This window comes from Sinocyclocheilus grahami, unplaced genomic scaffold, assembly GCF_001515645.1.
Source record: "Sinocyclocheilus grahami isolate Dianchi unplaced genomic scaffold, SAMN03320097.WGS_v1.1 scaffold277.1, whole genome shotgun sequence".
NCBI classification, from domain to species: Eukaryota; Metazoa; Chordata; class Actinopteri; order Cypriniformes; family Cyprinidae; genus Sinocyclocheilus; species Sinocyclocheilus grahami.
Window position 1 is genome coordinate 1,386,524 of NW_015505456.1, and position 24,864 is coordinate 1,411,387.

The window sequence follows — 24,864 nt, forward strand, 5'->3', positions numbered from 1 at the left end:
AAAATAAAACCTACAGCATGACCTGAACATCTGTCCAATCCAATAAGCTCCAATCTGTGCAATCCAATAAATTATTATAATATAATATTCTAATTTAAATAAAACTAATTGTATTAAATATTGTAATATATAATTTTTTATATCAACGAATAATGTATAAATAATACATTACATATCCCTGTAGCTATACAGAAGAGGGGGAAGATCAAAGGAAAGAGATTTTATGTTGTTAAATCCTTACTTTGTTACACACCTGAGCCAATATGGCTGCCTTCTGTCCGGCTGTGACCCGAATGGCCTGCTGGGTACTGGACGCAGGACTGGATGCCACGTGACCACCAGAGCTCTGTTTCCCAGAGCCCCCTGGCTGGCCAACCAAGAACGTGCCCTGAAAAAAGTGACTTTGTCAGCATAACCCAAACTGACAGTAAAGGCTTCTGGGATGTGTGTGTGTGCGCGTTTTAACATACTAAAAAGAGGTCATTCAAATAGTATGTAAGAGTTACTGAATGAGCCTAATTAACTCTAATGTAAGAGTACACACATTCAAACTAAAATTGTTTAGATTGAACTAAACAACTAGTATGTCAGGATCAATTCTAACAGTTAGTGCGTGTCATAAATTATTTACAGCAAAGACTATTACCTGAGGAGTCTGTTTGAGGATGTAAGAAGTGTAGGATAAATTGGAAGGCAGGCTGCCAGACCCTGAGGACCCACTGGAGGAATGTGACCCTCCAGAACCAGAACTCTGAGAGTACTGGCCTACAGACAGAGATAAACCTAGTTAGATGTTTATCTGAATACAGAAAGTGACAATGACAATGTTCCCAGATTCATATGACATATGTGTCTGACCTGCACTGTGTGAGGCTCTCAGAATGGCTCCCTGTGGGATCAGTAGCAGTTTGCCTTTGCCCGATGGGTTCTTGCTGTTGGTGGTCAGGTAGAGTTTGGTGCCCGGAGGCAGATTAGCCAGGTTTGCCAGGTTATTTGCTGGTAGTTGTAAGGTGGCCATAACTAAAAAAAAAAAAAAATAATAATAAAAATCACCACAAAGACAATAACAACAAAAGAGAAACATATTTCAGGAAATAGTACAGTGTCAGAGAATAAAGGTTGAATTTGGATTAGGTAAGTTATCAGTGAATATCAACTTGATCTGTTCCTCATTGAAAGTTTTTGTCCTTGACAGCACATGGCAGCTATATGTTTTCCCTGTACATACACTATCGTTCAAACTCTTCATTTTGAAGAATTTAATCCTTTTATTTATCAGAGAAGCATTAAACCAGGGCTGTCCAACCTTGGTCCTTGAGGGCCGGTGTCCTGCAGAGTTTAGCTCCAACCCTAATTAAACGCACCTGAACCAGTTAATCAAGCTCTTACTAGGCATAGAAACTTCCAGTCAGGTGTGTTGAGGCAAGTTGGAGCTAAACTCTGCAGGACACCGGCCCTCCAGGACCGAGTTTGGACAGTCCTGCATTAAACTAATCAAAAGGGACAGTAAAGACATTTATATTACAAGAGGATTTATATTTAAAATAAATGATGTTGATAAAATAAATGCTTTTGAACTTCTATTCATCACAGAAGCCTGAAAATTTTTTATCATTGTTTCCACAAAAATATTAAGTAGCACAAAAGGTTTCAACATTGATAATACAAAATTTGTCACTTGAACACCAAAACAGCATATTAGAATTATTTCTGAAGGATCACATGACACTGAAAACGGGAGTAATGGCTGTTGAAATTTCAGCTTTGTCATCACAGACATAAATAACATTTTAAAATGTATTCAAATAGAAAACACAAATTTTCAATCTTGAAAATTTGCAATACAATATTACTTTTTACAATATTTTTGTACACAACTTAATTTTGGTGTAATCTAAACTGACATTATAAGTGGACTCATAAGATGCAAAAAATGTGTAGAACATGGAACCTATACAGAACATACAGCAATACAGCTTTAAGTCTATTTCATATACCACTAACAAGCTTCCTATATGCATCCACATATGGGTGTCTTTAAAATTAATCAAACTAAATCCTGTTTCCCCCTGTGGTGGCATGGAGATACAAGTGTCTGACTGAGTAATGGTGTTTCCGAATGGTTTAGTCAGCATTGCGGTACAGCCACACACACTTAGTTCAGCCCTGTGAAATTCCCCTCTCAGCACAACATCTGCTGATCAGCCTGACAAACACTTCTCCGAACACGCAAACAAACGCACAATCTTGTTCTTTCACCCACACACACACACTACTGTTCTGAACATCTTAATTAGCATCCCTGGCAAGACAAATGCTTTTTGAACTTTGCGCACATACACACACTTCACCTTCTAAAAATGAATACATGCACACTTTTATTTCAAGATTCAGATACGCATCTATGCATATCCACAAACAAACACCTCTCCTAACCACAATCAAAAATGCTTTTTTCACATTCATTGGACCAAAATCTCATTCCACATAGCTGCATATTAAACATCAAGTTCTAATTGGTTGAGACTGTCAATTTATTTCGTTTTCAGTGAGGACAGAAAAACCTGATGCTGACAACTTGTCACGTTACCCTTGGTTATGATTAGTTATCTCGACTTGTTTAACCCTTGTGTGGTGATTTTTTTTTATAGTAATAAAAATCATTTAGTTCAGTAAAAGAACAGACACTACAATTAAAAACTGAACGTGGCTGCTCAATACAGCGTGCCGAATGACAGTCGCATCACAGATCAGATTTCATTTATCCAGTGAGGAGAGTGAGTCGAGCTGACTGACAAGAAGAGTGGTGTGAGACAGACAAGACAATGGCGGATGATTTAGTTTCGAAACGAGATGCAAAAGCACCTGTTTGGAAATATTTTGGATTTTGAAAAGCCTGTTCACTTTTGCTGTTTATCTAAGGTGATTTTGGAAGTTTTTTTAAACATTCTTTCTTATTTAATTGGTTCCACATTGTTTGCTGATTTTTACTTTATTTAAACGTCGTGTCCAATGGCGGATGATTTAGTTTCGAAACGAGATGCAAAAGCACCTGTTTGGAAATATTTTGGATTTTGAAAAGCCTGTTCACGTTTGCTGTTTATCTAAGGTGATTTTGGAAGTTTTTTTAAACATTCTTTCTTATTTAATTGGTTCCACATTGTTTGCTGATTTTTACTTTATTTAAACTTCGTGTCATTTATTTTATTTGACATCAAGGTGTATGCCGTGCCTCCAAGCTTTTTTATTTGTTTTGCTAATAAACGTTCTACGTTTCTTATTTATTTGGTTATATATTATTCATGTTTACATTATGCATGTTTACCTATTTCCCGTTTTGTATACCTACTTAAAACTTTATGTAAGTTATTTGTTATTTTATATTAGGCATAGCCTGCCCTGTAGCATGGTGTATTTTTATTTGTTTTGTTAATAAAAGTTATATGTTTTATATATAGGCTAAAGGGAGTGACGTTGTATTTTGTTGTTGCATTCAAGCAATTAACGCCGAACTGCCGCTAATTCGAAAGTGAAAGTAAAATGCGCACAGTGCTTTTAAGCTATTTAAAAGTGAAGGAAAGCGAGGAAAAGAGGGAAAATTCAAACAAACTAAAAACGAGCAATTGCTTTACGTCGAATTGCCGCTATTTGAAAGTAAAATGCGCATGCTGCTTTTACAAGCTATTTAAAAGCACAGGAAAGCGAGGAAAAGAGGGAATGCCCCCGCCCCTGCAGTGATACCAATATTACCGGTGTTGTCACACGTCGATTAACAGATGGGAAAATTTTCTCACCGTCACAACCTTACTGTACACTAGTGTTGCTTTCGTCAACGAAAATTATGACTAAATATCATCGTCAACGAACCTTTATCACGTGACGAAAACGAGATGAGACACAACGTAAATGCTGGTCATGTGACGATGACTATAATTAAATGTATAATGCAATATTGTTGACGAATGTCAAATGAGACTAAATGTGGTTTACAAACTATGCTAAAATGTCTCTTCATTTTCGTTGACCAAAACGAGACGAAACGAAATGTTATAACATTATTTCGTCTCGTTTTAGTCGCGTTATTATTATTATTTTGCAGTATTTCTGTTTCCCGTGTCTCACTTCAGGGGCTGCATCAGGTCGCACTGCGCAGACGCAGGCGACGTCACTTCCTCAAGCCCCACTCGTGGCATTATTTAGAAGACGAAAACCAAACAAAGTTAAGTTATTTATGTTGTAAATTCAAATCAGAGCGTCTTCCGTTTCTGGAATGGATGTATTCTTGAGTCTATAAGGCAGTGGTTCTCAGCCCACAGCACGTCACGAATTCAAATGCAGCCCACCATGCTAAACACAATTAAAAAAAATTACTTTCAGTTTTACAATTCATTTTAGTTTTTACATTAATTAAAAAATGTACTAAATAAATATAAGCTATAGCCTAATGTTTTTATGTAAAATAATTTAGTTTTTCATATATTATTTTCAGACATGAGCAGTACTCACATAGCCTAATTAACATTACGCATTTAAAGTAACGACCAAGTGGCCAGCGGCAGACAGTGAGCACGTTTGATCAATTTAGCCTCTCAAATCATCACGACTTGACTAAAATAAAATCTATAGATATAAAACAGTTCAAGCATATAACAATTTTTAAACGTTAAACCTAGATAAATATGCGCTGTATCCAATAGTTTGTGCAGAGTGCAAGCTGAAGTTCGCTTTGCAGGACAGAGACGCCAGCGCCATCACTTGCATTTATTTTTAGTGGATACACCGTAATTTTTGCTCATAAAGGTAAGAGTAATACATCATTCGTAACTGTAAAGGGTCTACTTTTATTTGTGTGCACTCACAATATCAACAAAACCTTGTGCTTTTATAAAATAAAAAAATCAAACATGATGCGCTTTCTGCCGTCTCTTCTTCAACAGGAAGAAACTCAGCGAATACATGCCTCACAGACATGATAAATATACCTATAGAAAGCTTTAAATTACTACTTAACGAAATAAAACAAATCCAAAACAAAAACTCTTTCATTATGATCATAATCCGTAAAGACGCACTACTCTCTAAAGGCATGTCTAATGAGGAGATGGCGAGTCAGGATCGACAACTTCATCCTTGCTACACCGACTCAGAAAATACTAGTTTATTAGTAAATAATTCAAATATCTCCTTACTGTTCCCCCTGACGCATTTATGGTAATTACTTTTGCCGGTGCTTTGCAGCAAGCTTAAGCCTATTGCGTGCATTTGAACAGCTGCGCTGACGGCACGCACCATACATGCTGCTGCTGGACACTAAACACCGTCGAGCAGCTCTTGACAGTCACAGTAGCTCGGTCTCGTGTTGTTTCCACCAACGCGGCAATCTTTTTTCATCACTAATTGATGGATGTCTAAAATATAAAAATAAGGAGAAGCCTAAAACAGGCCCGAGGCCCTGCCCGTGTTTGAACTATGACGTGAAAATTGTGAAAGATAGTGGTCATCTGCGCAATTCAGAAAAAGAGGCGGCTTTTCTGCATTAGGTATGTTTATTTATTTATTTTTTACTCTTTGTACAGCAGTTATTGTTAATTCTAAATTAATTTTTTAATGTAGAATATGTGTTACATAAATACATGAAATGTAGAACATATAAAAAAGTGCTCATGGCTCGTCTGCCAGTGGGTGCCCCCCCACGCATAAAAGTGAAACTCCGCCTATGATTGTGCTGTTACTCCTTTCGAGCCGAATTTCACAAAATTGGGTGTTATTTATGGGGAGTAGAATTATTTATTTATTTCAATGAATGTAATCGATTAAATATCATAATATTTAGGCTATAATATTATAAATCAGGTTGGTTTGTATTGCTGACGTCATATGTAAATGATATACGTGCGGCCCGCGAGACTTACACTTGGACCATAGTACGGCCCGGTGAAAAAAACGGTTGAGAACCACTGCTATAAGGTAACAATAATATAATAAGATAACCTTGTTTGAAATGGGTTTAGCTAAAAATAAAATTTTGGTTTCGTCTATACTACTAACATCAGGTACTTATACTATATTGACTGGGTTAAATACAATTGCATTACTAAAAAGAGACTAAAATAAAATTTTCATTAACTAAAATAGACTAAATGTCATCAGTTTTCGTCGACTAAAACTAGACGAAAATAGTCATGGATAATTCTGACTAAAATAAGACTAAAATGCTCAGACTTTTAGTTGACTAAAACTTGACTAGACTAAAAAGAGTATGAACGTGACTAAAACTAATAAAAACTAAAATGACAGCTTCACAAAAAGACTAGACTAAAACTAAAATTAAAACAGGCTGCCAAAAACAACACTACTGTACACCCCCCTACACACTACATACAGGATTGTTCAGGTCCACTGGACCCGGAGATAATAAAAGAGTGGAAATTTTAGGTCCTGTGTACCTTCACTCTGTCCTCCTACTGTCTGGGACTGATATTAGTATGTGTATGTGTGTTTATGTGTGTGTGTGTGTGTGTGTGTGAGAAAGAGAGTCTGTAAGAGTGTGAGTATGTGTGAGTTTTGTGTTTCTGCCCCTGCCATTCCCGCACAAGGTTGTAGCACTTTCATTCATAAATGTGATCTAACAAAGATTAAGGGCAAATTTTGACCATATATGCCGTTTATATTGTTTGTAATTGGGATGAAGTAAGCATCTATTGAGCATTTTAACATATAATTTTTGATTGTGTTGAATTAAAAACCCAAAACTGCAGCAGGTCCACCAGACTAAACAAACAAGAATAAGAACACCATACAAGGGTTAAAGAAAACACAGAGTAGAGCAGAGTAGAGATCACATGAATTATCTGGGTCATTTTATGGCATGATGAGGGTCAAGAAAAAGTGTGTACACTGACCTCCACTCTTGCCACTTCCTCCAGACCCACTTGCTGCCTTGGTAACAGCATGCACCTGCTGTCCCGTGATGCCGCTTGAACTGCTGCCTCCTCCACTGACGATTGCTTTAGCGACACCCTGTGCTACCACTTGCTTTTGGCCCACCACCTTGGACACAGAGGGGCTGGACTTAGCGACCAAGATCTGCCCGCTGCTCATAGAGACCTGTTTGACAGCAGAGCCCAGTGGAATACCCAAAACCTACAAAAACACACACGCAGTTACTCTGCAACTGGAAATACTTGTAAATTGCACAATTGAGCTATCATAAATCAATAAATGTAATACTTTTGGTGTCCCTTTTTATATAAAATATTTACTCATCATTTTTCCTCTACTCATATTTTTTGTATAATCAAAACAGATGTGTACACTACTGTTTAAAAGTTTTGGGTTGGTGAGGTTTTTGCTCATCAAGGCTGTATTTATTTGATCAAAATACAGGAAGAGAGTAATATTCTGGAATATTATTAAAATAACTGTCTTCTATATTCAAATATTTTAAAATATAATGTATTCCTGTGATGAAAAGCTGAACGTTCAGCATCATTACTCCAGTTTTCAGTGTCACATGATCCTTCAGAAATCATTCTAATATGCTGATTTGCTGCTCAAGAAACATTTATTATTATTATTATCAATGTAAAAACAGTTGTGCTGCTTAATGTTTTGTGGAAACCCTGACACATGTTTTCAGGAATCTTTGATTATAGAAAGAACAACATTTATCTGAAATATAAATCTTTCATAACATTATAAATGTCTTTACTGTCACTTTTGATCAATTTAGTTCCTTGCGGAATAAAATCTTACAGACCCCAAACTTTTAAACAGTAGTATATGTTATCTATTAAGTCTTATTTCAATATGAGAAAGGCATTCACATCTCAACAGTAATGCTGCAGAAATGTTGATTAGTGGTTACACCTTAAGGATCTGAAAACCTTTGCGCCTGATCGAGAAACTTCATCGTTAAAAAAATGTCTAATGAATTTATAAAGATCCTAAAGAAAATGGCTTTACTTAAAACCAAGAGTTCTAAGGAGTAATATGAAAAATAAGTATGCTGAAGACTCTAATGTAGAGTTTGAAAGTTAAGACTTTTTATTGGACAGTCTCTAAACAGGATGTAAAAGTGACTTTGACTCTCAGGTGCTAAAAAAGGCTGCAGTAAAGAGACGAGTAGGAAGTCCACAGAGACACAATGACCTGAGATATGTTTAGACCGCATGACCACAGCGCACTCCAGTTTCAAAAACTCTCTCAGACAGGACAGCCTGCATTGAGGAATGAAACTATAGAAATACAGAACTGAAGTATGGAACTAGCTAGACATTATTTTTGGACATTATAGATGCATCTGAACAATCTTTGAGCTACGATGCCCAAATATTTAGGCAAGCAGCTCACTAGGTACTGAAACAGGCAAAGAATGGAACAATAGGAATTGGTTTAAAAACGGTCTAAGATAAAAGAGTCAACCAAATATGAAATATAAACAGTCAAATTGAACATTATCATAATGGTAAACACAAAACAAAACAAAAGAGTATTCATAAAAACCTTGCTGGGTGTGGCACCGCCAGTCCCTGCCCCACTCTGTTTTTGCGGTGACATGGCTATCATGTGACCTCCCTTCACTGTCACATACTGTTGTTGCTGCTGGGAAGCTGCTGTGGAAATGACCTGTTGCTGTGGTGATGGCTGGGTGGGCACCTCTCCTGGTTCTTGCTTGATTATAACCTTAAGACAGACAGACAGAGGGAGGAATTTTTATTACTCTGTGCTTGTCATATTAAAGCGAGATGTGCACTGAAACCCCATCAATTTGATTCACGGTTCAATTTCAACCAAGATATTTTGCAGAGATATTGGGTGTGTGATCCAATCCAAAGATAATTTAGTGAATCACACATTCCCTTGGGTAAGATAAACACATGCTTCTCTGAGTGAGAGGCTGAACATTGAGATGAACTCAGTGAACTTGAGTTGAGATTCACCTCTCCTGCCAGTAGCACACAGCAAAATGTAAACCAATGCAAACTCCATCATACAAAACACACATAATCTCAACATCACTGTCATATCTCTCATATAAACAAACAACAGTAAAAACACTCACACTCAAACGCTGTAACCCTGAATTTAAAATTAAATGTTGTTTCTTTAGAAACTACAGTGCAAAAAAAGCTTTGAAGTTTGACTCATTCTTTATTATTATTAACATTCTAGACTAAGTAATCGAACTATGAAATTAAACAAATGGGAATTATATAGTGCTCTAAAATAAAAATAAAACATTTATTTCTTATCTTATTTAAATCACTTTTTGAAGGTCTCCAGCCTCTGTCTTCGATAACAGCTACAGTGTTAATTTTTTTAACAACATTGTATTAAACATTTAAGCATTCAGACAAAAGTTTTTCAGATCATGTACAGTACCATCCAAAAAAGAAATTAATTTTCTTTTATTCAGCAAGAAAGCATTCAATTGAACCAAAGTGACAGTAAATACATTTATAAAGTTTTTCTATAGAAGATTTCTATTTTAAATTAATTATGTTTTTTTGACAATTCTATTCATCAAAGAATCCTGGGGAAAAAACAGTATCATGGTCTACAAAAAAAGCAAAAAATGTTCAACATTCATAATAATAAGGAATGTTTCTTGAGCTTCAAATTTAGATTTCTGAAAGGTTCATGTGACACTGAAGACTGGAGTAATGGCTGCTGAAAATTCAGTTTTGCCATCACAGGAATAAATTAAATTGTAATAATTTCACAATATCAATGTATTTTTGAGCAAATAAATGCAGGCTTGGAGAGCAAAAGAGACTTTTATCAAAAACATAAAAAAAATCTTACTGACCGACCCCAAACACAAGCTCAAATTATTTTGACTATTCTGAAGAAACTATCTGTGAACCATTCCCACTGCATGTCCACGTATGAGAGTGTGTGTGTGTGTGTGTGTATGTGTGTGTGCGCTCGCGCTCTGGGAATACTTCAGTCCTCTGCACAGCTTGCGCAAAAGCAGCAGCATCACGCCACAGATAGATGTCCCATTTTAAACCTTCACACACACACACACACACACAGCTGCTGCAGACCTCTTACTGCACTGCCTGGTAGTAACTATTAATAACTACCAGTGTTAATTTAGCCCGCAGTGTCCAGAAAACATTGAAACACCCTCAGAGAATAACCCAGATAGAGAGAGAGAGAGAGAGACAGAGAGAGATCATCACCTAATTTGAGTCAGTTTTTCTTCAGTTCAACAGAGGGACAGACAACCTTATTACTGCTTTGGTTGGTATGAATGATTATTACAAACATTATCTTTTCACTTTGTAAATAAATGTAAAGAACAGCAGAACCCATATTAACAGCTCTATAGAACAATGACAGAGAAATTAATCCCTATTTTGGGGTGCCTTCCTCTTACAAGCTCCATTACAGCTCTCTCCTAACACAAAGGTACTGATTCGTCGTGCTAATCTGCCTGAAGAGGAATTGATTGTGCCACATTGTTTTCAACAGCCTACATCTGTATTTTTCAATTACAGGTGATTTCACTCAAAATACCAACATAATTTCTACTGATTTTGTATTCTCATCCACTGCACAAGTCCTGAACACATAGCTGGACTAGAGCACCAAGACCCCAAACTGCAATCAAATGTGAGTTGCACTGAATAAATCCATTCACCGAGAGAGTCAATCTCACCTTGACCCCAGAGGACAGGAAGCTGCTGGTGTGAACTTTAGGAGCAGGTGATCGAGCACCATGGGCTGTGCTGCTCTGCTTGGCCGTCGGACTACCTGAGATAAACACATGAAAACAGCAGATATAACAAATAAGTATGACACTTCAAAAGCTTAAAGGTGCAGTAGGAGATCTTGGAAAATGCAAACTTTAGCCTGATAGCACTGAAAGCGAACGTCCCACCCTCCCTACAACCGCCGTCCAAAGCCAAGCCCCCTGAACGCATATACGCTCACAGACCAGAATACCAGAGACAACATTACTACAAGGCTACATCAGCAGTTCCCAATTCCACCCTATGTTCCAAAGTGAAGTAAACTTCAACGGATTTCCCCTGCTCAGGGAGTAGGGAGCAATGAACACTGTGCAGGGATCCTATCGATCGGAACACAGTTCATGCACGTAGCTCACTTCTAATGAGCTTGTTATCTGAATCGGGTGTGTTAACTAAGCGAGACATGCAAAATATGCAGGTGGGCGCGAGGACTGGAATTGGGAACCGCCGGGCTACATCATGTGTCATTCACTGGGGGAAAAACTTTAAAAGTACTACAATACGATCGGGTTGTTGATGTTTGTCTGTCATTCTCGCTCTGTCTGCACAGCGTGCGTGAACACGCTGATGACGTATCCTGTCTGCGCGAACCGGGTGCACAGAGGTATGCTAATACATAAGTTGACAGGCAGGAAGGAACGCCAATTAAAATGCTCGGACCGAGCATTTTGATTGGACGAACATTTCTTGGTCCTAATTTTTTTGTCATTAAAAATTACAAGGTGTTAAGAAAAAAAATAAGCAAATAAATAAAAATGAAGCATTCATGTATGAATCATTCACAATAAGATCAATAAAATGCATTTAGAAAATAGGGGAATTTCCTTTTAATTTCAAGGTCTATTCAAACTATTTTTTAGTGTGACAAGATCAGTCAAAACAAAAGAAAAATGCATTTTATGAACCCCTTTCACAAGCATTATGAAAATAGTGCTTTCTTTTACATTTACTTCATGTGTTTTTGTGTGTCAATATATCATGCCATTATTACAGTGCTTTTTGCTCTTGCTCAGGTTTAAGACCTTCTCAGAGGTCTATAAAAATATGGAGCTGAATTTCTGCAAATATTTGCATCGTTTTGGCACAAAGAGGTTTCTGTCTGCATCTTTGTGCACAATGGAATAGTGAGTTACTCTACAACTCATTGTTTAACTTAAATGTGTCAAGACTGCAGCTCTGCTCTTCTGTGCTCAATTTCTCCAGTATTGAGACACTGAACAAAATTATAAACGTAACACTTTTGTTTTTGCCCCCATTTTTCATGAGCTGAACTCAAAGATCTAAGACCTTTTCTATGTACACAAAAGGCCTATTTCTCTCAAATATTGTTCACAAATCTGTCTAAATCTGTGTTAGTGAGCACTTCTCCTTTGCCGAGATAATCCATCCACCTCACAGGTGTGAACTGACAAAACAAAGGAGTTTATTTACTCCAAATCTCATAATGCACCATCCCCCAGGATGGTTGGCATGCAACTTCTTCTCCAGATTCACAGCCTGATTTTCACAAGCTCTGTTCTCCAATAACACAAAAGACAGAGATCTTACAGCTGAAGGCATGCATACAGTGATTGTCTGAAGCTGCTCTGACACTCAGAGACTTTTAAATTCCATTTAAATAGGAAAATGAATTAAAATGACTAAAGTTGTCATAACATAACTGTTATTTCAAAGAAATGTTAATCAAATATCCACTCAAATGTTTAAAATCTTTGAATCATGTCTCCTACTCTACCTAGATAGCATTTAGGGCATCACTGGCTTGTTTTCATTTTGAGCATTCAACCTAAAAAGTTTCAGAAGGTACATTTAAGTCTTGGTTTAGACCTTATTTTGATCTATTTCACAGGAAACAAGTATCTTATGTCATTTTACTTAAGTGTATTGTGATTTCAAGAATCTTTAGACATTTGCATTGATAAACAAGATACAAGTACGGAGGAAGAACATTGCAGTGTGATCAGAAGGTACAGTAATATTCCAGTGGTTGGGAGCAGATGTATTTTCTTTAAAGTGAGTTTATAATTAAACCAAGAACAAATATCTGCCAGTGAGCTAAAAAAAAAAAAATCAACATTTTCATACCTCACTGACAGATATTTGTTCTTGTATTAAGCAAACTCAAATCACTTTGTTCAGTTTTTGTAAATCTTCATTTAAGGATGTTTAGATATTTGTACTGGAAAACAAGTGTCTTGTCAGCATTTTTAGCCATAACAGAAGTGTTGGAATGCTCATCTTCAGCGTCCTACCTACATGTCAAGCATTATACATTTGACTCAAATGTTCTCATGATGCCCCACAATGCTGTCTAGATAGACAGCCATTAGGTTTTGAAAACCAGCAATTTTCTAAAGCCCAAGAAAAATGACAACTATGATTCTGATCATGGCAGGGAAAATACACAGCATAGAGTTTTGAGAAGCATCTGTACATTTGTTCCGGTTACGTCCATCTCTAATGGTCACTATGTTGCTTTAGCCCCACAGCACAGGGCTCTGACCACACACACTCCTCTTCCCTGAGAGCATGTAGGCATGTTTTGTGGAGGCCTGTGCGTGTGTTGTAAAGATGTTAACTGGGGTGCCAGGATGCAGTTATAGGTGATACAGCATTTGCGAGAAGCACATCAGGTTGTGCAGCCATGGAGGTGGAATTTGTTCTTACACACACACACAGTAATGTTACATCAACTGCACACTCCACACACTACTAAACTCTCAGTGATGTGGTCGCTATGGCAACCTGGTCTTATGATGGCCTGTAAACCCACAGCATGAGTCATGGGAAAGAGTGTAGCAAAGAGAGTGTGTGTGTGTGTGTGTGTGTGTGTGTGAGAGAGAGCACAAGAAGGGAAAAAGAACTAAAGGGGAACCTTGTACTTTGTGATTTGGCTTCATCATTCACTCCTGACACTTTCTCACTGTGTCCTCCCCATGCTCGATGCAACAAATTTCTAGAAAAAGTAATTTCTCTGTCCTCTCTAAAACTAGAATGTTACCGCAAAGCAACAATAATAGTAGCCAATCAAAACTTGTTCGATGTTGAATATAAAGGAAAAAGAAACCTAGAGGCCAGTATCTGACAATATCATGAGGTAAAAGCGACACATTGTTACTCTGAGAGGGAGAGTATGTACCTGTAGCTGCAGATGTCGATGCAGCCATATTAATGACTTGGCCTGGTTTGTCCACGATAATGTAGGGGTTATTTATTACTGAGGGGCTGGACTTCATGTGCACTGGCGTAGATGATGATGTCCGGGGGAGAGGAGAGTGACTAGGGGTGGAGATAGGAGAACCTGGAACACAAAAATTGTATTTCTATGATTAGATTTATAGTGTGATCCTCATAAATTTCTCATCATGTTTAAGAGCCACACAGACTGCAAATCCATAATGCTTAAAGCAGTTTCACATCTTTACTATGGTCTGCTTTTCTTGTCTTATCTTTATACAACAAGCACACTGAGTTTGATGTTTGTATTTCCCTCAAAATGGCAAACTCGAGACTGACTGGCTGACTTTAAACTATTTTTGAGTGTCAGAGAATACAGCGTTTTAAAAAGTCAATGGTAAACAGTGTCATGTTAATGCAAGTTCATACCAGACTGCTACAAGTCAAGTATTTTCCTAGATATGTCGAAGTTTACGAGTCTCACAGCATCAAATCTTTGAAAGTTATGCACTAGTAAGTAAACAAGATAGAACTGGTAGTTTGGTAATTTTGCATGTCAATCAGATGGCCTGTGATTATCCCTAAAACCTACTGTTTTTCTTTCAGATGTTTTGGCAGATGTTTTTTGTGGATATAATCATACATTCAATATTAATTAATTTTACCATAGTGAATTAGTGAAGGAACAGCTGCTTCCCTATCAGTGTGAAAGTTAAGTTTGGCTGCCACTAGGGGGCAAAACACAGCAATCGAACACAAATGTTAGAGATATAGTGGCAAAAGTGGGTGGTTCTTGGTCAGAATAAGATCAAATGTGGACCAGACTTTATAAAGAGTAGGTCTGGCAAAGAAAGACTAGGACATATCAGACTGAGCTCCTCTTAGATCTGCTGTCACACACTGACAAGCAAACCTATAATGCATTACACAGGAGTTTCACAACTTTCTGACAGTCTCCTTTTCTCTAGAAAATCAAACCTACAGCAGAAAAAAGCCAGAGCGACATGAAAGAGACTGTATATAGAGGATTTTACTGCTTGCATTTAAACTCAGCTCTTCTCCACCTTCCTTGTACACCTGTGAGACTCACCAGACACAATCTTGCAGCTCATCGTAATTGGCTGAAATGATTTCCCAGGTGATTCAGCGGGACTGGGCACTTGCCCTTGTGGAATTATCTTACAGCTGGCTATGATTGGCTGAAAGGCTGAGTTTCCGTGGGAACCGAGGGTGATTTTCTCAGACCTATTTGACTGCGAAGTTCGTTCAGAACATGAAGAACGGACCGACTCACTCTTGAAAGTCACACCTGGAACTAAAATAAAAGGGACAACAATCAATTTCGTAATCAATAGATCTAATCAATAATTAGTTTACACACATTTAAGTACTAGAAGTATCTTTAGGAAGCAGCTTAAGTTGTCGTCCGAAACACAAAATGCATTTTCATACAAGTGACTTAGGCATGGAATGTAAAATGAAGGTCTAGTCTTGGACTAATACAGACTTTCAAAACAGCTTCCAATGCTTATGCAATAAAGTGCAAACATCCTACTAATCCTCTTAATCAAAATAATCCCATTTTAAAGACACAGTGGGATACTGCATAATTATTTTGTGTTACTATGTGGCATCCTGTGAAATGGACAAGCATTTGTGTGTTTTGTCTACCTCTATCTGAGCTGGGCTGATCATCATGAGCGTGCAGAGAGTGAGAGGAGGGCCGCCGAGAGCCTTGGGCAGCTGTGCAGGAGGAACCAGACCCGCCCACAAACGGCAGATGAGAGGATGATGATGATGATGATGGTGATGAAGATGAGGGAGCAGAGGGGATGAAGTCATCACCTAGTGAGTTTCTGTGGAGCTCAACATCCACCACCTTTAGAAAATAAGAAACAGAAAGAAGAAATGGCATTTTAAAGATTAATCAAGATATATTTGACACTTGTAATAAACCTTGTCATCACAAAATCATTTTAGAAATATAAAACCCTGCACTTTCACTGTGTCCTGGATGAAAAGCAATTTTCTGCTCCCTGAGTTCTGCAGCTTAAAAGAAACCTTCATCATTCTCAGCATTTAATTTTTTCCTTAGAATAAAAAAAATGTAACTTTCTACATACCTTGTTGTACACATTCTGGAAAATCAGTTGCAATCAGTTTAAAGGGTTAGTTCACCCAAAAATGAAAAATTAGGCTGCGTTTTACTCACCCCCGAGGCATCCTAGGTGTTTATGACTTTCTTCTTTCAGACGAATCCAGTCGGAGTTATATTAAAAATTGTCTTTGATCTTTCAAGCTCTATCATTGCAGTCAGCGGGTGTTGCATTGCTTCAGTCCAAAAGAAGTTAAATAAAAAGCACCCATGCATAAAAAAGTGTGTAGCGTGTGGCCTCCTGTAGCGAATCAATGCGTTTTTGTAAGAAAAATATCCATATTCAAAACGTAATAATCACTTTAATCTAGTTTGCGCCAGCAGTTGTACACAGAAGCAGTTCCGGGAGCATGACGTATGAGGTCAGCATTGCGCATGCGCTGGTGAGTCTCGTGAAAACCAACGTCTCCTCTTGGCTTATATTGAAATCCTCTGACATTCTTCTTTACAAATCCTCGTTTTGTACTTCTAATTCTTGACCGTTGTTTTGCTTTGATCTCTCCGCTGCGTTTCCGCGTGCGTCACTTCTGAGCGGCGCTTGCACAAAGCTGACCTCATACGTAATCCGCCCGGAACCGCTTCTGTTTACAACAGTGAGTGCAAGCTAGATTCAAGTGATTATTACGTTTTGAATATGGATATTTTTCTTACAAAAACGCATTGATTCGCTTCAGGAGGCCACACGCTACACACTTTTTTATGCATGGGGGCTTTTTATTTAACTTCTTTTGGACTGAAGCAATGCAACACCCGCTGACTGCAATGATAGAGCTTGAAAGATCAAAGACAATTTTTAATATAACTACGACTGGATTCGTCTGAAAGAAGAAAGTCATATACACCTAGGATGCCTTGGGGGTGAGTAAAACGCAGCCTAACTTTCATTTTTGGGTGAACTAACCCTTTAACTATGCTATGGCATCATGGTCAGAAACCAGATTTATTCCCTTTTTTACTTTGCTGAACACAAACAACAATACATCTTCTTTTGACACTTTCACTCATAACTCCAGTTTTGTGCTTACCTTCACCTTGAAGACTATGACATTTTCATCACAAATTATCCTGTTAAAAAGCTTACAGGTTGGTTCTTAATATTGTGCTTTGCCTCCTCGAGCAGCAATGTCTGTTCACAGCCTTTTTTGATAGCTGTGCTTTTGCAGAGTAGTACGCAATAAAAAGAAAACTGAATTTTTAGGATCTCTCAACTTAAAATAAAAAACCTAATTATGTAAACTTATAAAAAGGCTGCAGTTGCATGTAAAGATACAACTACAGCTGCAGTTTCATGTAAAGATTAAGATAGTGTGTCTTACCGTTTCAGCTCCCAAAGTCTGTAAACCTGTGTATGTTCTGTCAAGCTGAGGGAGAACAAATAAAAGATAAATAACAGAAACATTAAAGAGCAGTCTTTGCTGCAGAGTATCCAAGAGGTTGATGGGTGGACAAAAGTACTTTAATCTGCAAACTAGCCTATTCTTTTTATCTCGATTCATCTCCCTTTATTTTATCTTTGTTATTTTAACCTATAACAAAAGGGATTGCTGTGACAACAAATAAAGAAGAAAGGAAATATCAACAGACAGGATGCTTTATAAAATCGACCATTTCACCTTTAGACTCAGAGAACCCCACATAAAACGATAGATTTGTGTAAACATATTCTATTATGCACAATCTGCACACACAAAAAATAAATCGAATCCTCTAAGTAAATTTTAAATAAACAGAAGGGGATGTCATCTAATGTCTGAATTTTTCACAAAAAAAGTACAAAGAAAGATAAAGGGGGAGAAAAGGAAAGATGAAAAGGGCAACAAAAGGGTTCAAAGAGAGCATGTACGCAAGCGGTCAGTAAGTGTCTGACCTTTAAGTGGTGGATGATGTCGATACGTTTGTTCCGTTGGTCTTTAAAGTGAATCTGCACACGGACAGGAAACTCTCCCCACCCTCGACGAGTCAGGTGGAACGGTGGCTCACTAAACACACACACACAAACAAACAGAGTTTAAAGGGGTCATATGATGCGATTTCAATTTTTCCTTTCTCTTTGGAGTGTTACAAGCTCTGCTCCCACCACACGAAAGACGAGCAAGGTGTGGGATTATTTTGAAATAGAAGGAAACGGAAGAGTTGTGTGTAAACTGTGTAATGTCAAATTGGCTTAAAATAACTCTACTGGAGCGATGCATAATCATATTCAATACAGGCACGTAGGCGTTAGCTTAGAGACTAGCCAAAGCCAGCTAATTTCAATCACATCATTCACTACAGCCCGCCACCGCTGCGATCCCGTCCGTGCCATCTATTCCTCTAACGAAGACCCACTTCAGTGGTGGTGCGGGATGTCCAGGCGCGTTCCGAAATTCTGTTGGCTTGCTTTTCATTATCTCTGCGTGCCTGCGACTTCAGTTCCTGCAGAGTGCGGTTTTTTCAAGTGCAGGAATTGTTAATCGCCTCAGGTCCTGTCTTTCTTTTTGTTTGTTTTGTTTTTAGATGATATAGCCTACATGATGAAGTATGTTTTTAAAAGCCATTTTAATGCTATTCCTTGATAAAATTTGTCTATTGTTTTTGACTTGTGTTTTAATATGTTGGCTAATGTTATATGAAGATGAAGAATTCTGTCAGGCTATTGATTGATTTTCCATTGTTCTGCATTTCCCCAGCTGATTTGAATAAATAAGTATTGGTTGACGTCGAGTGTGTGCGCTTACTTTTTTTTTCTTTTAAACAACCGCCTAAAATTAAATGATGATAACGGGAGGCAAGCGTAGGCTACGGCATGAATTTGGGTGAACTAACCCTTTAAGTTTATCAAGAGTTAATGTAAGAGTTAAAACATATAATGTTACAAAAAAAGTATTTAAAAAAAAATGCTGTTTTTTTTAACATTCTATTCATCAAAGAATCCTGTAAAAAAAATAAAAAATAAAAAAATAATCTCCTGAAAAATCAGCTCTGTGATCACAGGTATCAATTATATTTTATTCTAACATAAGTGACTTCTTTCAAAATTATTTTAAAAAATCTTACCAACCCCAAAGTTTAGAAAGATAGTGTACATTATCACTCTCTCGGTTTTACATGCAATTTACATTAATAAAGATACTCAATAATTTAAAATATAACTACTGTATACCCAAAGACAGTTATGCTCAAAAAAAGCTAAACAGTTTGATGTAATTAAAACAATCAATAAGAAAGGCAAGTAAACACGCACCTGACTTCCACAAGGTCATTGGGCTTGTAGCTGGGGTGCAGGAAGAACCAGACTTTCTTCACAAAATGATCAATACTGGGCTCTTTGCGAGAACCTCGAACATACACCATCCATTTATGAGTGGACTGGTCGTTCTCCTCACGTTTATCAGGGGCAATATACCTGAAAGAGAGAGAAAAAAAACAGTCTAAAAATCAAACTCAAATAAATTTATAGTTGCATGCATACATTTACTCATTGGTTGGGGAAGATATGTCTTTGCCAACGTAAACCTCCCAGTAACCCTCAGAACAGCTAACTATATGGTTATATTTAAACATTAAACTCTAAATGTCACTCTTCAAGATTCAGTTTGTAATAGCACAGCAGCAGTTTTGCTAGGTATCCACTCAGTAGCAGCAAGGATAAGTTCAGTTTATTTGCACATGTTGTGAGTTTCTTTTCAGCTCAGCATGGATAGCGCATTTTCAGCTACCTGCCTCAGTAACGTGATTTGTGCACTTCATTTTGAGTTTCTTGGGAAACAAGCATCTGCTACAAACATAAACGTAGAATGCAGAGCCATTCAGAGACCCTTTATTCAGATAAACAGCTTAAGACGGTGAGTATTTTCAGCACACCGGCCCTGGAGTAAACAGTCTCATTAAGATCTTTAGTAGCTCTGCAGGCAAAAAAAAAAAAAAGAGCTTACATCATTGTTCATATGCAGACACACACACTGGTGTCACTCTCACATGCTCTGAGTGCATTTTACGAGGTAAAGTAGATGAGGACTGTGTGATAATGAGGTTAGATCGCTGCCTAGAGAAAACTAAAGCTTTGCGCCATGTGAAAGTTTATTGGGTTTCGGAGAAATAATACTGAGATTTTCAGGAGAAAGTGATGCATTTAAAAATTAATACAAGCTCAGAGAAATAAATACGGTTTCTCATAAAACCATCTGTCCAAATTACAAACTGCTACCATTCATTCAGCAGCTGTTTTTTTTGTTTGTTTTGACAGAAGAGCAAAATACATTTATTCAATCAAAATTGAAACCTGTCATCATTTACTCACCCCAAGCCATTCTTCCTAATAATGTATCAAACATACTTTTCCAATTTTACGTAGCTCCTTACTACAGCTGTGCAATACTCAAAGTCTTCTGAAGTCGTACAATCGTTTTTTAAAAAGAACAAACCAGAATTTAAGTCTTCATTCACTGAAACCTCTGAAATTGTATTGCACCTTGGTATGTTCACAACAGATATTTGCTTGTGTTCCACAGAAGAAAGTCATTCATAGAGGTTTAAAATGATATTAGGAGGACATAAAAATAACAGAATGATGATGGACTATACATTTTTTGGTGAACTATTCCTTTAAGGTTGCAGAGTCGAGAATAAGGCGTCCTACTCAAGGGCACACCAGCATTGTTCAGAGAAAGAGCACAAACATCAGTCAGGATCCCAGAGGTGCTAAATCAAAACTCTCCAGTGCAATAACAAAGATTTAGGCCAGAATGACTCTGGATATTGAAATAAAGCTGATCTACACTACAAACTAATTATAAAATATTCTTCAAATCACACAGGTTTCATGCTATGCGTGCAACAGCAATTATGCTAATATAGTCAAATTAAAATGAGTAATATCTGATCTGTAAAATAAGGGCAAAGAGACAACCGTAATGCTTCATACTTAGACACGTTGCCCATAACAATAGTTTTCTTCATGTAGAGCCGAGAAGCCTCATCTCCTGTAGTGTGGTAAGTCACATGCTGCTCTAAGGATGATGTCACACCAAATGTGTCCTACACATGGGCATGTAATAAAACGTTTTTTAATGTCAGGTACTGTAGGCATAGAGTAACAGTGTTGTAGCATTTTCAAGCCATGCAAACCCTCAGACTTATGTTCTGATAGTGTGTGGGCTACTAACTTTTCCTGTGTTCCTGCCAGGTCGGCGTTCACGTGGAGCGCCGTCCTCTCTCCCACTGTCCATCTCCCTCTCCCCAGCCTCCCCATGTTGGCTGAAGGACTCGGTCTCAGACTGGACCTGTGATGGGGTCTCTGAATTCTGGTTCAGTGGAGACGAGGAGCGGGAGGGGGAATCCAAGAAGCGTTTTATGGCAGGGTGGTTCAGCACAGATGGGAACATCGGTAAAATAATCCATATGACATCAGGGGTTCTGGGTATGATGCAGCTGACACAGAATAGCATACGCCGTTTACGTTCAGTGGATATTCTCCAAAATGGCACTAGGGTGATGAGGAGGAGACGAATTGTTGAATAAACAATTGTATATTGTTTTGCCATGATTTTATTTTTTAGAAATCGAAGAATCGCGATTTTGAATAGAAATATTACCAAATGTTAGAATTAGACACTTTGACAATATGCCGGTGATAACATTTTAGAATGGCGTTTCATGCATGAGACACTGCAAGAGACGCGAGCAACAGTCAAACACATCCATGTTTACACAGAAAAATCTCTGGAAAAGCAGCGCAATGGAATAAAAAACCTGTAAAGAACTACTACTGTATGTCTGATATTTCATGTTTACATCAAGGTGACAGGCTGAAAGCTGCTGTTGTTTTTACAGAACATTTATAGTTAATGATAGTCTACTGGTGTTATACCTTCAGTCATTTTGAATTTGAATTACTGTGACTTTTGAAATTTTTTTAAAAGCATTTTCCTCATATTATTTCTGAACACATGATATGTATAAGACAAGTTTGTACAATATGTACTTGTAGTTTATGCATCTTTTCTGCAAAGATATTTAACAAGTGATTTGGTTAACATTTACATCATGTTGAGAACTTCATGTGTGCTGCACTTAGAATAGAATTTTCTTTAACTAGAGGGTTAATAAAGAAAAAGTAACTTGAATCATGTTGTAGTTACATTTACAAGTTGACTAGTTCAAAATCGTAAAAAAAAAATCGAGAATCGGTCAAACGTTCTAGAAAAATCTATATTTAAATTTTTTGCGTCTTTCAGACGAATCCAGTCAGAGTTATATCAAAAAGTGTCTTTCATCTTCCAAGCTGTTTAATGGCAGTCAGCGGGTGTTGCAGTTCATCAGTCCAAAAGAAGTGAAATAAAGCACATGCATCCATAATAAAAAGTGCCTCACACGACTTTTCGATTCGCTACAGGATGCCTTTGTTCACCCCCTGGAGCCGTGTAAGGATGTAATGGATGGATGCGCTTTATTTCACTTATTTAGACTGATGAACTGCAACACCCACTGACTGCCATTAAACAGCTTGGAAGATCAAAGATGATTTTTAATATAACTCCGATTGGATTCATCTGAAAGAAGGAAGTCATATACACCTAGGATGGCTTGAGGCTGAGTAAATAATGGGTTTATTTTCATTTTTTGGTGAACTATCCCTTTAATGACAGAATTTTCATTTTTGGGTGAACTATCCCGATATTTTTTTACAAAAATGCATCGATTCGCTACAGGAGGCCACATTTATTTAGACTGATGAACTGCAACACCCACTGACTGCCATTAAACAGCTTGGAAGATCAAAGATGATTTTTAATATAACTCCGATTGGATTCATCTGAAAGAAGGAAGTCATATACACCTAGGATGGCTTGAGGCTGAGTAAATAATGGGTTTATTTTCATTTTTTGGTGAACTATCCCTTTAATGACAGAATTTTCATTTTTGGGTGAACTATCCCTTTAAAATCAACTGCCTTATGGAGAAAATGAATAGTATTTTTACTTCTCGAACTCGACTGTTTTACTCTATTGACAAAATGTATCAGTGCATCTAATCTCTACAGATTACCTCGGGGACTTTAGGCTGGCCAGCATTGGCATAGTAGTTTGCGACAATGCACGCTCTGAGCTTGTCCATCATTCTCCTGGCCTCATTCAACCTCTGAGGGGGCAAAAAAAACAGATAATAGTTCAGCTTTTAAAAGTCATGTAGTGTACTACAGGTTTAGGTGTTTACTTTGTCTCAAGAACTTTGATTTTTTTAATTAAGTGTTGACGTACAGTTTCTTAGTACGTGTTGCACTGCTGATTAAAGTACTTCTGGACTAACAAAGCACTGCTAGTCCTAAAATAAAGTGAGTATTGGACAATTACCTGCCCGATAACCTCGATCTCATGCTCTTTATTCTTCATCTCAAGAGAAAACTGATCCTTGATGATCACTTCAATCTTCTGCACTGCAGCTTCACAGGCTGGTAAAAATCAAACAAGCAGATTAAAAAACGACTTGTGTGATGCTCTACATCACTGTTAGGAACCTAGTCTTACCATTCTGCTCCACCACTTTACTCCTCTTGTTCTCCTGAACTTGAGTGATGTCCTCATAGTCAGGATCTTTGTCCTCTATTTTCCTTTTCACCCCAGACATGATCACTCATTGGCTGGACTGCAGACAGTGCACAACATGTCACATAAACAACAACAAACTTGTACAGGCACACAGAGGCTGAGTCTCAAAATGTAGCTGCTTACCTGCTTGCGTGTAATGTCTAACAATGCGTCCTAGGTAGGCAGCTTGTTAGATTTTGAGACACAGCCCTAGTATATGAGCATACAAGTGTCATTATATTTCCTTGACAGACTGATATTAGTTGTTGCAGAGGTTTAAAAACAACTAACATGAATATGTCGCTGCTAATCTGACACACACATTAAGCTAAATAACTAAAAAGTTATTGCACAACTCACACCACTAACGTTTTTCTAAATTGCGCAAAACGTGATGTAAACACGCACAAGAGTGGTCAGTGTGTTTATGTACACGGTAAACCTACGCTGAATTGGCTGGTGAGGTGTTTAACGGTGAGGCGTTAGCCGTTAGCTTCGGTTGGTCTCGCGCACACGAAAGTCTCGCGCGGACACACGAACTCGTGCAGCGAGCGCGTTTATCTACATTATCTTTAACATTTTAAATTAAAACATCGAAAAAATTGAAAACCCCTGAGCTAGGAGAACATTATTTGGCCTGTACCTGAGCAGAGAACTAAAATATTATATTAAAATATTATATATTAGTTATTTTATTTTTTGCAAATATCTGCTTCAGATTTCAGTTCAATGCACACACTGCCTACCTGCATCTTAACATCGCACATTTAGGTTTTCAGTTAATCTCACGGATCTGCCAGGAGCAAAAAACAAAAAATTTAAATCTATGTTTTGTTTACATGTAGTCCCTATATTGTATTTCTGAAAAATACAATCCGCCAGGAGACAGTATATGCTAGAAAATGGATGGAAATGTTGAACCTTCACCGAGTTAGGCCATGCTATACCCGAGTCTGACCAAAGGGTGGCGCTGAAAACCACATTTACAGCAACATCTCACCATGAAGTCAATAGTGTAATTCTGCTCATGCGTGGTTAAAAAGGAAAAGGCACACATCTTCTACTCTGGCATTATACACATTTTAATTTTTTGGCAACTACTTATAAAAACTGAAATGAAAATTAATAAAACTATATAGTCATATATAAAAAATAAAAAAATTAAAATAGTAAAAATTAAAAAACTAAAATTAAAATAAAAACG

At 37.5% G+C, this 24,864-nt stretch overlaps 1 protein-coding gene across 1 annotated transcript in view; it reads right to left on the reverse strand.

The window, feature by feature from the left end:
• The window catches only part of yeats2 (YEATS domain containing 2), a 46,804-nt gene extending 22,623 nt beyond the window's left edge, over nucleotides 1–24,181 (reverse strand). The window contains exons 1-19 of the mRNA XM_016291834.1: nucleotides 24,107–24,181; nucleotides 23,805–23,870; nucleotides 23,601–23,718; nucleotides 23,427–23,524; nucleotides 23,108–23,214; nucleotides 21,240–21,453; nucleotides 20,999–21,111; nucleotides 19,319–19,480; nucleotides 17,963–18,074; nucleotides 17,412–17,456; nucleotides 15,612–15,819; nucleotides 15,031–15,255; nucleotides 13,903–14,064; nucleotides 10,670–10,764; nucleotides 8,506–8,685; nucleotides 6,903–7,143; nucleotides 859–1,020; nucleotides 647–765; nucleotides 242–388 (exon numbers count right to left, since the gene is read on the reverse strand). Coding sequence (XP_016147320.1) covers nucleotides 242–388; nucleotides 647–765; nucleotides 859–1,020; nucleotides 6,903–7,143; nucleotides 8,506–8,685; nucleotides 10,670–10,764; nucleotides 13,903–14,064; nucleotides 15,031–15,255; nucleotides 15,612–15,819; nucleotides 17,412–17,456; nucleotides 17,963–18,074; nucleotides 19,319–19,480; nucleotides 20,999–21,111; nucleotides 21,240–21,453; nucleotides 23,108–23,214; nucleotides 23,427–23,524; nucleotides 23,601–23,700 — 2,490 coding nt within the window. The 5' untranslated portion in view covers nucleotides 23,701–23,718; nucleotides 23,805–23,870; nucleotides 24,107–24,181. The remainder of the gene's footprint in view (nucleotides 1–241; nucleotides 389–646; nucleotides 766–858; nucleotides 1,021–6,902; nucleotides 7,144–8,505; nucleotides 8,686–10,669; nucleotides 10,765–13,902; nucleotides 14,065–15,030; nucleotides 15,256–15,611; nucleotides 15,820–17,411; nucleotides 17,457–17,962; nucleotides 18,075–19,318; nucleotides 19,481–20,998; nucleotides 21,112–21,239; nucleotides 21,454–23,107; nucleotides 23,215–23,426; nucleotides 23,525–23,600; nucleotides 23,719–23,804; nucleotides 23,871–24,106) is intronic.
• Nucleotides 24,182–24,864: the final 683 nt, after the last annotated feature.